We start from the raw sequence: 17,282 nt of genomic DNA on the forward strand, positions 1-17,282 counted from the left end.
ACTTGAATTGCCTGGTTGAGCGTAGTAGGCTGGCGGCAAAATCATTAAAACGGTGCGTGCGGGTTGCTTGTGTGTCGAGTCCGATGTATGCGTACTTCACGCTGGTTGCGATGGTGCTGCTCGGCTTGTGGCACTACTTGGCTTGTGATTGGTTGTGTGGTCACGCACTGAGCGCTTACTGTGGGAGGCGACTGTTATGTTTCGTTACACAACTGACAAGTGTGGGTATGTGTACAGTAATTGACTGTACGAAATCGTTGGTGAATTGAAAATCTTTTTTAAATTTTTAGTGTAAAAGTGTGACCGCAAATTTTTTTGTTTAAAAAAACCCCAACTAATTACTTCTCAACCACTGGTCCTGCTAAGAACTGAATATATATATATATATATATATATATATATATAAACACTCTTGTAAAGTTGACTAGTTCCTGTGGATAAGCCCTGAGTCGGGCCAAAACAGGAATGAAAGAGTTAATTAGCAAGGTCCATTCAAAAAGCCTTGACAAATACTTAAACATACATTTGCCTTGCCTTCCAGCTAATAAAAGAGAGAAAGAACCCGTGGCTCAGGAAGTTAAAACACTGCCTGATATATATAATCAGCCCAGGTTCGAATCTCAGATAAAGGGTATGACTAACTGATGAGAACATAAAGAGTTCGAAATGATCATCTTAGCCTCCCAAATTCTTTATTAGCAATTTGAATAATTTGCACAAATAATGAGCTGTCATAAGTTGACTAGTTCCTGTGGATAAGCCCTGAGTCGGGCCAAAACAGGAATGAAAGAGTTAATTAGCAAGGTCCATTCAAAAAGCCTTGACAAATACTTAAACATACATTTGCCTTGCCTTCCAGCTAATAAAAGAGAGAAAGAACCCGTGGCTCAGGAAGTTAAAACACTGCCTGATATATATAATCAGCCCAGGTTCGAATCTCAGATAAAGGGTATGACTAACTGATGAGAACATAAAGAGTTCGAAATGATCATCTTAGCCTCCCAAATTCTTTATTAGCAATTTGAATAATTTGCATATATATATATATATATATATATATATATATATATATATATATATAAAATAAATGATTAACGAGATGTGAATTCCAGCACCATTTTTCTTACAAAAAAAAAAAAAAAACACTGGTGAGGCTAGGAATTCAGCTGCTCCTTAGCCTGCCCTGGCCAGTCCAGAAACAGACTTGTTTCTTCTCAGCCGATGATCTATAGTACCTGATTAAACTGACAAGCTGCGACCTATTTCTGGCAGTCTCTTCCCTGCTAGGTAGGCATGGAGCGAGGAGTTTCCTATTCTCTCTGCTGTTAACAAAATGGCAGCTTCTTTTTCCTCCCTCTTCGTCTCCATCAGATCTTAAACTTTAGATCTCTGAAGGCACACTTCAGTTTTACTCTTGGTCTGCAACAAGGTAAATCTTTCATGCATTTTATGAGAAAGAAATCTAAATTTCTACCCCAACACAATTTTCTGAGTAAGTGGATTATTTGAATTTTGGATCCCAATTAGGTGATCTGGAGGGAAGACTGGAATAATTTGGTTACCATATTTAGGCTCAAATATCATTCAAAACCACAAACAACCATGCTTTTCCATTAATTATAAGCACAAAACCCTAAATTGGAATTGCTTTTTCCTATGATTTTTTTAATGTATGAAATTTACATTTTAAAACATAATGCTATTTTCCCCATTTTTTACTTAAGATTTTTGTATCAACATATAAAAGGGCTTCACTAATTGCAGCCCTTGAACAAATCGTCTTGAGATATTCAGGATGATTTGAGTTTAAGACCCCTGGGATATAGCAAAATAATAAAACACCCTTGAGAAGAAGCAACAACTTCTACTTACAGCAGAACCAAATGTCTTCTGGAATTGATTGATAACAATATATTCTATGTTTTCCCCGTTATCTTCATCTGTAATACAATTAAAACAACCTCTGAAAGTGTTAACCTTATCTGTAATCACTATATAAGGTATAAAATAGATATGATGCTACAAAAATAGATAAACTAAGATTAATAATTCAAACCAATCAAGATAAAGCTGGTTTTTCAAAGCATCCTCACATAGGAGGCCTCTAAGACCAAATTATTCAGTTGGATTTCTGGTAAGCAGTATTTTGCTAGCCACTTAACAAGATAAAGAATCCTTTCTTGTTTCAAATGATACCTATTTTGAAAAAAGATGCTAATTTGGATGATTGGCAGAAGGGTATTAATAAATTTATCTGGGCGGGGAAAAAATCAAGAGTTAAACTTAAGATTTTACAAGACGCACGGGAAAGAGGAGGACTTAAGGCGCCTAATTTGAAATTATATTATGATGCGGTGGTTTTAACACTGGTTAGTGATTGGCTTAATTTAACAAATAAAAGTATACTTCATCTTGAGGGATGGGACTTATTATATGGGTGGCATTCATATTTAATTTATGATAAAAAAGTTGACAAGGCTTTTAAATCTTATATTTTAAGAAGTGCTTTATTGCGTGTCTGGAAAAAGTATTATTATAAGGTAAATTATAAAATACCAATCTGGGGGATTCCTGGACACGCGATAGTGTATCTATGGGTGTGAATTTGGATATGATTTCTTATAAGGAATTACTTAGATTGGTAGGGAATGATTGGCAATTAAAGTCGTTAGCTGAGTTAAAACAAGAAAATATTGTACAGTCCTGGTTTCAGTATGCTCAATTGCAAGCTAGGTGGAAGTTAGATCAAAAGGCTGGTATTACATTAATGGATGAAAATTTGGTAAAACAGATTAAAGATCAAGATTGAGCGCATATAAAGAGAATTTATAATGCTTTAATAGAATTGGATTCGGAAGCGGAATTAGTTAAAGATTGCATGGTAAAGTAGGCCCAAAATATTCAAGAACCGATCCCTAGAATATGGTTAGAGTATAGCCATTAATGATCCCTCTACCAAGCCACCTGGTTTTAACCTGCCTCGCACTGTCTGAATGAAATTTAACAGAATTAGGTGTAATGCTGGAAGAAGTGCTTCTGCCCTGTACAGGGAAGGATGGCAAGATTCCCCTTGTTGCGATTATGATGCTAATATACAAACTACATTGTATGCACAATTATTAGGCAAGTTGTATTTTGGAGAATTAATTTTCTTATTGAACCAGTATAGTGCTCTTGGTCAATCCAAAATGTTAATAACCCTCAAACCTGAATATTTAAGGAAGTAAAAGTGATGTTTCGGCTTTCTTAGGAGAATATCTATGTGGGCACAATTATTGGGCAACTATTAAGTGTGCAGAATGATTATACAACTAAATGAAAAATGAAATGTTACCCATCTCACTTGTTTATTTGCATCTATTAAAGTGAGAATAAACAAAAAACTCAAAATGTATAAACATTTCTGACATTTCAAAACAAAAAAATCAGTGACCAATATAGCCATCCTTCTTTTCAATAACAGTCATAAGCCTTCCATTCATGGAGCCTGTCAGTTTCTTGATCTGTTGAAGATCAACATTTTTTGCAGCAACCCTAGCCTCGCAGACACTATTCAGAGAGGTGTGCTGTTTTCCTTCACCATAAATCTCCTGTTTAAGAAGGCCCCACAAGTTCTCAACAGGGTTTATGTCAGGTGAGGAAGGGGATCAATATTCTTTCTTTAAGGCCTTTACTGGCTAGCCACGCAGTTGAGTACTTTGATGCGTGCAAGGGAGCATTGTCTTACATAAAAATCATGGTCTTCTTGAAAGATGCAGACTTTTTCCTGAAGGAAGTGTCTTCCAAAAACTGGCAGTAGGTTTAGGAGTTGATTTTGAGTCCATCGTCAACCCGAGAAGGTCCAACTAGCTCATCTTTAATAATACTAGCCCATACCAGTACCCCACCTCCACTTTGCTGGCATCTGAGTCAAAGTGGAGCTCTGTATCCGTTACTGATCCAGCCACGAGCCCATCCATCTGGTCCATTAAGAGTTACTCTCATCTCATCAGTCCATAAAACCTTTGAAAAATCTGTCTTCAGGTATTTCTTGGCTCAGTCTTGCCATTTCAACTTATGTGTCTTGTTCAGTGGTGATCGGGTTTCAGCCTTCCTTACCTTGGCCATGTCTCTGAGCACTGAACACCTTGTACTTCTGGGCACTCCAGGTAGGTTGCAGTTCTGCAATTTAGGATGGGACCAATGGAGAATAATGGGTTCCTGGTAGCTTCATGTTTGATTCTTCTCAAAACTTTGGCAATTAATATGTGTCTTTTTTATCAAGACTTTTCTTGCAACCCTATTGACTATTTGCAACAAAATGTTTGATGGTTCCGTGATCACACTCCAATAACTTGGCAATTCCAAGACTGCATCCCTCTGAAACACTTTTTACAATTTTGACTTTTCAGAGTCAGCTAAATCTGTTTTTTGGCCCATTTTGACTGAGGAAAAGAAGCTGCCTCATAATTTTGCACACCTTGATATAGGGTGTTGATCTCATTAGGCCACACCCTCCCTCATTACATAAATAAACATCACCTGATACGCTTATATCCACTAAGCCAGGGGTGTCATGCCGAAACCATGCCCACCCCATCGCCGGCAATGGAAAAAAAGTCACGATATGTCGTGACACATCACGTGACGTTGCGAGCTTGACTAAGCATTCAAGTTTATACAGCTTGGAGGTGGAAAATATGCATGACGATGATACAATCAAAATACAACCCTGCCTAATAATTGTGCACACAGCGTATTACACATATTGCCCACAATATGTAATCTCTGGTTCCCTAGACCAGCCCGAAACAAAGCCAGAGGATAACTGAATTGGACATTCAGTTATGAGTCTACTGCTGTATCCCCATAGATGTTTTGTATATAATTACATGGATTGTGTGTATATTTTTACTTCTCTTTTGTCATGTTACCATTATACGTTAAATAAATAACTCCTAATATACAATTTTTGTACTGAAAGATTCCATTTGGCTTTATTATTCAATCTATATATATCTATGAACAATTTTAATAAATATACGTTTTGTCATTTGAGCTACTATGGGTGGTTGTATAGGAACATTCCATATCTCTTTCTTCAGTTACAAATGGAGTCCTATACTTATAAAGTATTAAAATATATCTTTATTTTTTCCCCATGTTTTAAAAAAATACATTAGGTTCCAATCCTATATTTAATAGTATACAGTGGAAGCCATGGTAGTTGAAAATCAATGTCCTCTTTTGCTCTGATGGACATATTTTATGCTAATATGAAGTTAATATTTGAGATGTTTATATATTCAATTTATATACTTGCCCATCTCATATTCATGACTCTAGGAAGTTTACAATTAAAACATAAATATTACCAAAAATAAGTCATACAAACAATAAAAACATATATACTACTAAATTATATTATACTGTTTTGTTTGTTTTGCAACCTAAGCTGAGCATCATTGTGCAGAAATTTGAATCAAGGTAACTCATATCCACCAATTTATAAAATGCATATAAAATCTGGGACTCAAATCCATTAACTTATATAATGTATATAAAATCCAGGACTTATTACTTCCATGTAATTAAAATTTTAAGCATCTTCACACCAAGTTGTTACCACTGCAGCATCGTGGTCATCTGTGGTCATGTGATCGTGATTTTTGATGTCCCCTGCCAGCTTTTCCAGAAACAAAATCAATGGGGAAGCCGGAAGGAAGTCAGAAATCACCCCCTATGATGGTATATTGTGGGCAGGATTCCCAGGAGGGAAGGGATGCGTTCCAAAGTAAGAATAGGATAGGATACGATAGGATAGGATAGGATAGGAATAGAATAGGAATAGAATAAAGAAATAGAATAGAATCTGGAAGACCTTGGAGGTCTTCTAGTCCAGTTTCAGAACCTATACCATCTCAGACAGGTGAATGTCTAGTCTCTTCTTAAAAAACTCCAGTGATGGAGCGCCCACGATTTCTTGGCGTAAGCTGTTCCACTGGTTAATTGTCCTCACTGTCAGGAAGTTTCTCCTTAATTCCAGGTTGCTTCTCTCGTTGATCAGTTTCCAACCATTGTTTCTGTCCTTCCCTCTAGTGCAGGGGTGTCAAACTCAATTTCATTGAGGGCCACATCAGCATTGCGGTTGCCCTCAGGGGGCCGGGTGGGTATGGCCAGGGTGGGCGTGGCCTACTGGGTGGGCGTGGCTAGAGTGCATATGGCCTACTGGGTGGGCGTGGCCAGCTCTACATCGTTGGCATCCAGGGTGCCTATGGGGGCCTGGGCAGGAGTGGGACAGATCTGAGGGTCTCTGGCAGAAGGAGGGTCTCTGGTCCAGGGCCAAGGCAGTGGGGGCCGTTCCCTCACTGTTTCCAGGATGGCTTCGCGGGCCACATGAAACCACTTTGCGGGCCGGATCCGGCCCCCGGGCCTTGTGTTTGACATGTCTGCTCTAGTGCTTTGGTGAATAACGTGACCCACTCTTCTTTGTGGCAGCCCCTCAAATACTGGAATAACTGCTATCATGTCTCCCGTATTTCTTCTTTTCTTTAGACTAGCCAAACCCAAGTCCTGTAGCCGTTCTTCATATGTTTTAGTCTCCAGGCCTTGCTCTTCTCTGAATTTTTTCCAAATTCTCAAAAATGTTTTTGTAATATGGTGACCAAAATTGGCTGCAGTATTCCAGGTGTGGTCTTACTAGAGTTTTATAAAGCGGTACTAATATTTCACTAGATCTTGATTGTATGCCTCTCTTTATACAGCCTAGGATTCTATTAGCTTTTTTGGTTGCTGCTGCACACTGGTGTCTCATAGTCAAGTGATTGAATAAGAAGCAGTTCAGTTCAGTTCAGTTCAGATAGTTTGTGTGAGACAAAGTGAATGCAGATAGCCCCTCCATAACATTTATCAGAGTTTATGCTTGATATAGACAATAGGGTGCTTCAGTTTTGCAAGTTTCTGTCTACAGATGTGGAACAGTAAAGTAAGGAGGAATCAACTCTTTCTTTGTTTGGTGGGCCTGACACTTCTATTCCCATTGCTTTTGTGCCTGCCCATGGTCATTTTACTTCTTTATGTAGGTAAGAAATATTTCTGAGATCATGGGTTGTCTACTTTACAAATAAAAGTCTTAGAGGATCCCAGCCACCACATTGCTTTTCAAATACTTAAACATAAAATTAGAAAATCAATAAAACTTAACCCAAGATAAACAAAGAACCACTTCTGTTTCTGCCATCAAAATCCACCCTATCATAAAGCTTACAATAAAGCATTCCTTAGCACATGTATTAGTTCTGTATTATATTTGGACATTCCACGGGGGATCAAGTCACACAGTGTATTCTCCCCAACAAAATGTATTAATGATCACCAGTAGTAAGACAGTAGGACCATATGCTGTTTTTCTGTTGCAGCCCCTATGTTACAGACAGCTACCATCCTGAGGTGAGTTTATGGCAGTCCCAGTAGCCTTCCAGAAGCTAGTAAAAATAAGAATTTTTCAGTGAGTATTTGAGGAATGGTGCTTAGGTATTATAAGTATTGATGAAATGTATTATTAAGGTATTGCTGTTTTAGTTTAAATATTGTTTTATTATTGTAAACTCCTGGGAATCCAAGCACATTATTGCAGCATGTGTATCAATATAAATATATGTATATGTGTAGATAAATATCTCAAAAAAATGGAAAATCCAATATGCCTTTTAGCAATATGTGAATGCAATGTATGTTTGTTGAATAAAAAGAAAGATTATAAAAGATCGTATTTATAATACCGTATTTTCCGGCGTATAAGACGACCCGGCGTATAAGACGACCCCCTACTTTTAAGAAGATTTTCAAGGTTTTGTCTTATACGCCGGAAAATACTTACATGCCCTGCCCGTCGCAGAGGAGGCGAAGGCCCGACTGGCCCCGCCGGCCCTCCCACTGCTCCCGTGCTTCTGCCGGCCCCCGAGGCGCAGCGTTTCCCAGGCAGCAGGCAGCGCCGGAGACCCCTCCTGCTTCCCCCCCCAGGCCTTGAACTTCTCCCATTGGGCGCAGGGCGAAGCAGCTCCACCCGCAGCCTCTTTTTTAGAACTCGTGTGCTTCCCTCTCACTGTCGGCCGAGGCATGCTCGGCCCGGGCTCCCAGTCCCTCTTCCCGGCCGGCTTCCTGCCCTGCCCCTCATGGAGCTGGACTGGGCGTGCAGCCTCTCGGTGTGGCTGCTTTTCTTGGGCAGCCTGGCGGTGCGGCTCCTGCGCTCGGACCTGTTGCTGAGCCGGCGGCTGTTGCTGCGCGTGGGGCTGCTGGCCGTTTTGCCGCTGCCCCTCAGCGCCACGCTCACGGCGACTGCCTGCTGGCTCAGCTTCTCCTGACCTCGGTGGCTCGCACTCCTAGTTGCAGCGCATTGGAGTAAGCGCCGGCAGAGGCTGCTCTTTGGTCACCCACTGGGAAACTTGCTAAACCGGGAGAGCGACTGCCGCGCCCACGCCCCACCTGGGACGCCGTGCCTGCCTGCCTCTTAAAGTGCTCACCCTGCATCCCTCTGGCCAAGGCAAAGGCGGCTGATGAGGACACCGACCTCGCTCCACGGGTGGCGGGAAGAGCTGCCACGTCTGGGGACTCCTCCTCCTCCTTCCCCCCTCCCGCCGCCCTCTCGCCTCACGAAACGGCCTCTTAGTCCGGCGCGCAGCTCCGATCCCGGCCACCAGGACAGCACCGCCCGGTGGAAGCGCATCCCCGTGGGGGGGAGAGCAGTGCTGGTGACAGGTGAGTCCGGCGGGCGCGAGGCCCTCCCCTCGGGCCAAGAGTCAACGGGCAGCGCCGCCTTCACGTGGGGAGAGCCGCCCGACGCTCCCACCCAGCCGTGTCCCGGAGCCGCGCCGGAGTTAGCTCAGTTGCGCGGGGTGGCCTGGCTTTGCAAGAACGGGGACGCTCGACTGATTTGTTTTTTTCCCGGCGTATAAGACGACCCGGCGTATAAGATGACCCCCCCAACTTTTGAGAAGATTTTCAGGGGTTAAAAAGTCGTCTTATACGCCGGAAAATACAGTATGACTAGGAAAAAAGAAGCCAAGTATGCGCTAATTGGATGTTTTACTTTATCCCGAGTGCCACGTAGCAGAGTGAGCGCCTGTTACTTGTCCCAGCTTCTGCCAACCTAGCAGTTCGAAAGCACGTAAAAATGCAAGTAGAAAAATAGGGACCACTACGGTGGGAAGGTAACAGCGTTCCGTGCGCCTTTGGCGTCTAGTCATGCCGGCCACATGACCACGGAGACGTCCTCAGACAAGCGCTGGCTCTTCGGCTTTGAAACAGAGATGAGCACCGGCCCCTAGAGTCGGAAACGACTAGCACGCATGTGCAGGGGAACCTTTACCTTTACCTAAAGGTAAAGGCTTCTTTGAGTCAAAATCAACATTTGATGGCTATATACGCTTATCAATGTGGTGTTTTTGGGAACAATTAAAAAATGGTTTACGATTCTCTTTTTCTGGGATGTTTTTTCAGCTTCCCCATTTGCCCTGTAGCCTTGGGATCTCCTTATGCTCTTTCATCAAATGAGACAAGATCTAAGCCAATTTAGTTGTGAGGACCAAGCCAGATTCAAAGAGCCTGAGACTTCATAGGCCTATTACCATAATAGTCACAAACACCAATTATTCCTTCAACTTAAAATCAACCAGAGATATAAGATTTTAACATGGGGACTGATTGGAAAAGAGAAAGAGGGGGACCAAATGGCTTTAGGCTTATAAATATCCATTACTAGTTTTCTTTTCTAATATTAACTTTTCTAACATTTGTAATACAATTAGCTGCATTGGCTTCCGGTTGCCCTCCGGGTGAGATTCAAGGTGCTGGTGATGACCTATAAAGCCCTAAATGGCATGGGTCCGGGATATCTGAGGGAACACCTGCTGCCGGCATCAAGTTCCCTTCATCCTGTGCGCTCCCACAGGGAGGGCCTTTTCAGGGTGCCGCCGGTAAAGGACTGCCGGTGGGCAACACCCAGGGGGAGGGCCTTCTCTGTGGGCGTGCCTGCCCTTTGGAACCAGTTACCCATAGAGCTCAGGACTGCCCCTGATCTTAGTTCGTTCCGCCGGGGACCTGAAGACCTGGCTCTTTGAGCTTTCCGGCCAGGACTGAGAATTTTAATTTTAACTTATTGTAATTGGGTTTTAATTGGAGCTATAGGCGTTTTATATTTTACTCAAGGATAATTTAATTATTTTAATTGTTATTAACTTTTTGTATTTGTAGTGTTATTTTAATTACCTTGTGAACCGCCCTGAGTCCCATGGGAGAAGGGCGGTATATAAGTTCAATAAATAAATAATAAAAAAATAATAATCAAAGAGCTGTGTCCTTGAATCTCCACCTAGTAGCTCTTAAGTAATGATTGGAATAAACGTGGCAGTAACTTTTTTTCAAAAACAGCCAGGGTTGGTTAGATGTTGCTACCTGTTGATACCTTTTAAGTCCATCTAAAACTTAATATAACTGTTTCTTCCTGACGTGAGGAAAACTTAATTTTTGTTAAATGGAGGTTTGCCACCAAATTTCAGTAATACGTGATCTTGGGTGTCTCTGGAGGTTTCTAAACACTAAGACGATAATAGAAGTGGTATCAGCAATCCATGATAAACCAAATTGACAAAACACAGGTAATATCCTCAGACAAATGCAGCCATTACATATTTGTACCCCTTTATTTGCATGCCATTGTCATCACACACTTTTTATCATTTGCCATCCTGTTCCATGGATGCTCATGCTTTGTGCAGGACATAAATGATTTCCAAATTAAGTACCGAAGTGAATTTTTTGATAATTACCAGGAAACTTATACTTAACATTACCCAAACAGAGTTGCTGGCTCACTTGGGAAACAACATTAGCTCTCTGGGTGTTTTGATCCAGCAGTGATTCTTGGTCGATTTCAGACAACTTAGTAAGTGGAAATTCCCTGCAGAAAATATTATTTGAATTTCATTTAATAAAAGTTAAATTGTTGTCAGGATGCTGGTTACATTTTAGCCAACCCAAATTACACTGTTTTACGTACAGTAATGAGTTTTATCAAATATGCTTTTGGCTGCAGATGTTAATTGTTCTTTAAACCTGCCTTTATCAGCTAATTACTCAAATGTCATTCAAAAGAGAAAAGTCCTTTAGCTTTAACTGAATGCATTACCAACGGCAAGGTCAATCATAAAGATTATGATACAAAAAGAAATTTAATGCATCAAATAAGGCAGCATCTGAGGCATGGCTAGTGGGTAATGGAGCAAAAAAGCTAGATCTAAGGAATTGAACTGTAGTACTTATATAGACTTTGTCCCAAAGACAAAGGAATGTAAAATAAATGGCCACCTATAATTTTCTTATTTATATTTTGTTTTTTGGAAAAGATAAATTCAGTAACTAAATGGCAGTTTTAATGCAACCATCAGTTAAAAGTTGCCTACAATACAAAGTCTTCACAGTCATAGCCACTCCTTCTCTGGAACAGCACTGCTCCCAAGGTTAGATTGGCTCCCATCCTTTTGGGGTTTTTTTAGAAAGCTATTTAGTCTGCTATTCCATGGAGTCCTAGAAGCAGAGTTGTGATAAGGACGACCCTTGTACTATCAATCAATTTTAATCAGAAAAATTATATTAAAAATAGCAAAAAAAGGAAAAGTAATAATATATAGATTTGTATCATTTGTTGCCACATTTTCATCACAGTAAGACCAAATTTAGCTATAGAATTGGTTTATAGAATAATTATCCATCCTTCCTGGGTTGACCTTCCTGGACACTGAGGGATAAGATGTAATTATCCCAAATATTCCTATAGAAGTTACAATATAAGAGTTTACAGTGAATTGCTTTTATTTTTCCATAGATCTACATGGGTGGGTAAGCTTCATTATAGGTAGTCCTTGACTCACAATCACAGCTGGGAATCAGAATTTCCATTGCTAAGCAAGGCAGTTGTTAAGTGAGCGGCACCTGATTTTACAACCTTCTGCAGTTGTTAAGTGAATCATGCAGTCATTAAACAAATTTGGCTTCCCAGACTTTGTGCGTCAGAAGCTAGCTGGGGAGGTCACAAATAGCAATCATTTGATCCTGGGTTATTGCAACTGTTGTAAATACTGTACATGCGAAGTGCCTGAATTTTGATCACGTGATGTTGGAGATGCTGCGGTAGTCATAAAATGATGAATAGTCATGACTCACTTTTTTCAGCGCCATTGTAACTTTAAATGAATAGTGATGTCGAGGACCACCTATAGTGAGGTTTTATAGTACTATCCTACAAAGTGAAGATCTTCCTGTTATGGTTTGATTTCTGTTGTTCCTCCTTGGTGGGAGCTAACAGTATACAACAGCCTAATCAAGGAACCACTAAGAACACTCCCACCAACACTGATAGGGTAAGCCACGCTGGCTGAGAATTCTGGGAGTTGAAGTCCACAAGTCATAAAAGGGCTAAGTTTGAGGACCCCAGCACTATTATATAAGAAGAGAGCAATAGTACTCCCCTTCTAGCACTGATGATGTTACCTAGCTGGGTGATGAAATGTCTGCAAGAAAACAACAGTGCTGAGAGAGCACTAAGGGCTCCACAGTAAGATGGGTGTCTTAATCCAACATTTGTGGATTCAATCATGATTAAGCAAAACAAGGCTTAGCACAATGCCTGAATCTAGACTGAATCTCTACTTCAGCTAATTTCATTATTTCTGACAAGTATAGGGAGGAGATGAGCTCTAAAATAGGATGCTAGGAAATTGACTTCTTAGCCAGAAATTTACATAATTTTGGGGTGAAGATCTTGAAAATACAATATTTAGAGCAGCCTCCTTATTGATATTAAAGTAAAGCAGGTTCATGACAAATACATATTTATAGTATGATAGTATATAATAGCATTTCTTTGGCTGGAAATAATGGCATAGCACTTCAACACTTAATTGGAGAAGGCTATATTACATATAATAGATACACATATTGTATATTATAGCATTTCTTTGGCTGGAAATAATGGCATAGCACTTCAACACTAAATTGGAGAAGGCTATATTATATGTAATAGATACACATACTATATATACCTGAACATTATCAAATAATAGTGGGCAGCCTTAATTTCCTTATGTTCATGGTCCACTGTTTGATAGATCACTAGTATACAAATAAGATTTTCCACTGACAATACTTTTCCTAATAGCCAGGATCTCAGTAATTTCTCATAACAAAAATCTCATGTGTACCTGGATCCAGTAGGAGTGAAATTTCTTTCTGGAGCAGATTGTTCTAAGTCATCAAGCAATTCCACTGAAATATAAAACAGCTCCTATTAAGGATTTAAAGTTCAACCAGGAACTATACTTAATAGCCAGACGAGATAAGTTAAAAGTGAATACAGACATAGTAACAAGTAAACCTGCTAGGATTAGAGCATGATAGAAAATAGGTTTAATCAAGTAGCAACAAGCTATGAAATATGCATGTTACATACCACAACAGGATTACATAATTTTACATGTAAGCTTTATGCAAATAGAATATAGGCTGCAAGGGTTTATTCTAAATTAACTCTCTTAAAACCAACCATTTTGGCTTTGTCGTCAAAGAAACTCTTTGCAATAGCAGCTTGTTGTTTAAGATTTTGCAAATATGGCAAATTCAGAAGAGTGGAACTTTTCAAGGTTTTGAGATAGATTAGAAATAGCAGACAGGGAAGAGAACAAGCAAACATGTTTCAAAAAAAACTACACGCAGGTCATTTTCTGCAGCTTATATACTCAACACAGTCCTAAATATTTTTCCCCAATAAACTGGCTCTTACTTTATTAGCACAGATAGGATTAAAAATGTGAAGAAAAAGACTTCCAGCGATACCTCAATTTTGGACACTTCTCACTACTACTATTATGATCCATAATTAGAACACGGAACACAGAACATAGAATACTAGGACTGGAAGGGTCCTTGGAGGTCTTCTAGTCCAACCTCCTGCTCAGGCAAGCAACCATTCCAGACAAATGGCTGTCCAGCCTCTTCTTGAAATTCTATCTGCTGACCTGAACCAGAAACAAAAGTCACTCTCCCACCCTCAGCTGCTGCAGGTCCAACAGCAAAGTTCTCTTATTTTATTTATTTATTTTTATTTTTATTCCATTTATATCCCGCCCTTCTCCGAAGACTCAGGGCGGCTTACAAGCTTAGCAGTAGCCTTCATTCTATGTATATGCCTGCTTATTAGGGCTTTCACACCCCCCCCAAGCGGCATTATTACAAAGTCAGCTTAATTGCCCCCAACAATCTGGGTCCTCATTTTGCCTACCTCGGAAGGATGGAAGGCTGAGTCAACCTTGAGCCTGGTGGGACTCGAACCTGCACTAATTGCAGGCAGCTGGTGTTACTTAAGGAGGCATTAGCCCACTGCTCCACCAAGGCTCTTCGCTCCTTATGCCATCTAAAAAGAAAAAATACCCCCTTCCCCATCAGCTGAGCCCTGAGGCTTTGCATATTTGATCTAAGGTACAAAAGAGGGAAATCCAAAACCGGCATTTCCTTTTTGGGATCAGAAGCCAGAAGATGAAAGGAATGAATGATACAAGAGTTCTACGTAATGTGAAAAATTGATTACAGCAGTTTTATAAACTATACAGGTAGTCCTCGACTTACAACAGTTCATTTATTGACCATTTAAAGTTACAACAGCACTGCATGTGTTTCCTACTTAGCTTTTAAAGTTACAATGGTTGTAACTATGTTTTTGATACTTACAACCGACCGTTGTAGCATCCCCATGGTCACCTGGTCAAAATTCAGATGCTTGGCAACTGACTCATATTTATGACTGTTGCAGTGTCCTGGGGGAGGTCGTGTGATCACCTTTTGCGACCTTCTGACAAGCAAAGTCAATGGGGAAGCCAGATTTGCTTAACAACCTTGTTACTAATTTAACAGCTGCAGTCATTCGCTTAACAACTGTGGCAAGAAAAGTCGTAAAATGGGGCAAAACTCACTTTACAACTCCTTTCCTTAGCAACAGAAATTTTGGGCTCAATTATGGTTGTAAGTCGAGGACTACCTGTAATGCAGTTAATTGCGAAGAGAGCACCAACCACTTAGGTCAATACCAGCTGGGAATCCTGATACAAAATCCTCATACGAAAGTGCTCTTAGCATGCATAGTATTAGGCCTAATTGCTTTGACAGGTTAGCTTTCAAATCCTGTTCATCTGTGAACATTCTGCTTTAAAGGAAATGAAGATTAACAGAATCTCAGTAAACTTTAGAAATAATATGTGGGAAAAACAGTCCAACCTATCAAAAACAGTACCATAAAAAACAGATTAGAAACACACGTTCAGATAGGCAAGAAAATGATAAGTGAGCACCTGTCCACCCTAGATGAGTTCAAATCACCAGGACCTGATGGATTATACCCCAAGGTTCTCAAGGGACTGGCAGATGTGATCTCAGAACCACTCAACTATATCTTTCAACTATATCTTTCCTGGAGCACTGGGAAATTACCAGGGGACTGGAAAAGAGCTGATGTAGTTCCCATCTTCAAAAAAGGGGAAAAAATAAATCCAGGAAACTACCGACCTATCAGCCTGACCTCAATATCTGGGAAGATTCTGGAAAAGATAATAGAATAATGAATCAGTGAACACCTAGAGGCAAAGTCATTACTATGCTGTGGATATAATTTACTTGGACTTCAGTAAGGCATTTGATAAAGTAGATCACAACCTACTACTTGATAAGATAAAAAATGTGGGTTAGACAGCATCACCACCAGATGGATTCGTAGCTGGCTGACCGAATCCCGAGTGCCGCGCCTGTTACTCGTCCCACCTTCTGCCAACCTAGCAGTTCTAAAGCATGTAAAAATGCAAGTAGAAAAATAGGGACCACTACGGTGGGAAGGTAACAGCGTTCCGTGCGCCTTTGGCATTTAGTCATGTCGGCCACATGACCACAGAGATGTCCTCAGACAAGTGCTGGCTCTTCGGCTTTGAAACGGAGATGAGCACTGCCCCCTAGAGTTGGAAACGACTAGCACACATGTGCGGGGGAACCTTTACCTTTACCTTTTATGTTTAATGAAAAGAAGGACTAGGGGTGACATGCTAGCAGTATTCCAATATCTCAGGGCTTGCCACAAAGAAGCTATTGCCACAAAGAAGCTATTCTCCAAAGTGCCTGAAGGCAGGACAAGAAGCAACGGATGGAAACTAATCAAGGAGGGAAGCAGCCTAGAACTAAGGAGAAACTTCCTGACAGTTAGAATAATTAATCAGTGGAACAACCTGCCTCCAGAATGCTCCAACATTAGAAGTTTTTAAGAAGAGACTGGACAGCCATTTGTCTGTAATGGTAGGGTTTCCTCCCTGAGGAGGGGGTTGGACTAGATGACCTCCAAGGTCCCTTCCATCCTCATCATCCTCATCATCAATATTGGAACTTACCCAGTAGACCTTTATTATAGTCTTACAAAGTGTTTTGTGAAACCTGTATGAATATGTCTATAGATTCCAATGGATCCAAAATATTTTATATATAATTAATTCTCAAAAAGACCCAATTCAATAAAATCAAAGCAATATAATTGCAATATTTCTTGAGAAATAGTTTTATAGTAATTCTTTTCACCGTTTTGTTCTAAGGCTTAAGATAAAATTAACGATCTAATGAAAATGTATTCAAAAATATATTTAAAACTTTTTTCATACTTCAGTCAGTATCAAAGAATATGTGGTAAATATTGTCAGCTGGAAATTTGAGATTGGAAAAGATTCCTAATTAATATGAGGTCTTGAAATTATCAGTTTACATTATATAAAATATCAAATATTTTCTAAATGTAATTGTAAAATATTCTCACCATTAACAATTTCATGGCCAAAGAACTTCTTTATTCCAGGCACACTTCTGCCGTTTTCCAAATTCTTAACTGAAAGAAACAAACAGAATCAGCGTCATCTCTTTAGATAAACAAAAAAATTGGTTTAATACTAAAATTTATTACAATAAGAATAAAATATTTTTGAATACTGTAATATAGGCTAGTATTAGGATGTGACAATGCTCAGAAATAATTATTTCCTCTATAAATAGTTATACATAGTTATAACTTACTCAGAAATAGTAAGTTCCCTTCCATGAACTTCTATTTTTTAATTAACTAAATATACACTAATATTACTTTTGATAAAGCTGTCTTCTTTGCTAGCAATCTTTTACGTACCAGTTCTAAAACATAATACATATTATAACAAATACATTTAAATAAAATA

The 17,282-nt window shown here is 39.8% G+C and overlaps 1 protein-coding gene across 1 annotated transcript in view; it reads right to left on the reverse strand.

Annotated features, from left to right (window-relative positions):
* Positions 1-17,282, reverse strand: part of EXD1 (exonuclease 3'-5' domain containing 1) — a 39,182-nt gene that overhangs the window by 12,206 nt on the left and 9,694 nt on the right. The window contains 4 exon segments of the mRNA XM_083366053.1: positions 1,873-1,940; positions 10,806-10,936; positions 13,236-13,299; positions 16,871-16,939. Coding sequence (XP_083222179.1) covers positions 1,873-1,940; positions 10,806-10,936; positions 13,236-13,299; positions 16,871-16,939 — 332 coding nt within the window.

The sequence above is a fragment of the Vipera ursinii genome (genome assembly GCF_947247035.1).
Source record: "Vipera ursinii genome assembly, chromosome: 1".
Taxonomy (NCBI): Eukaryota; Metazoa; Chordata; class Lepidosauria; order Squamata; family Viperidae; genus Vipera; species Vipera ursinii.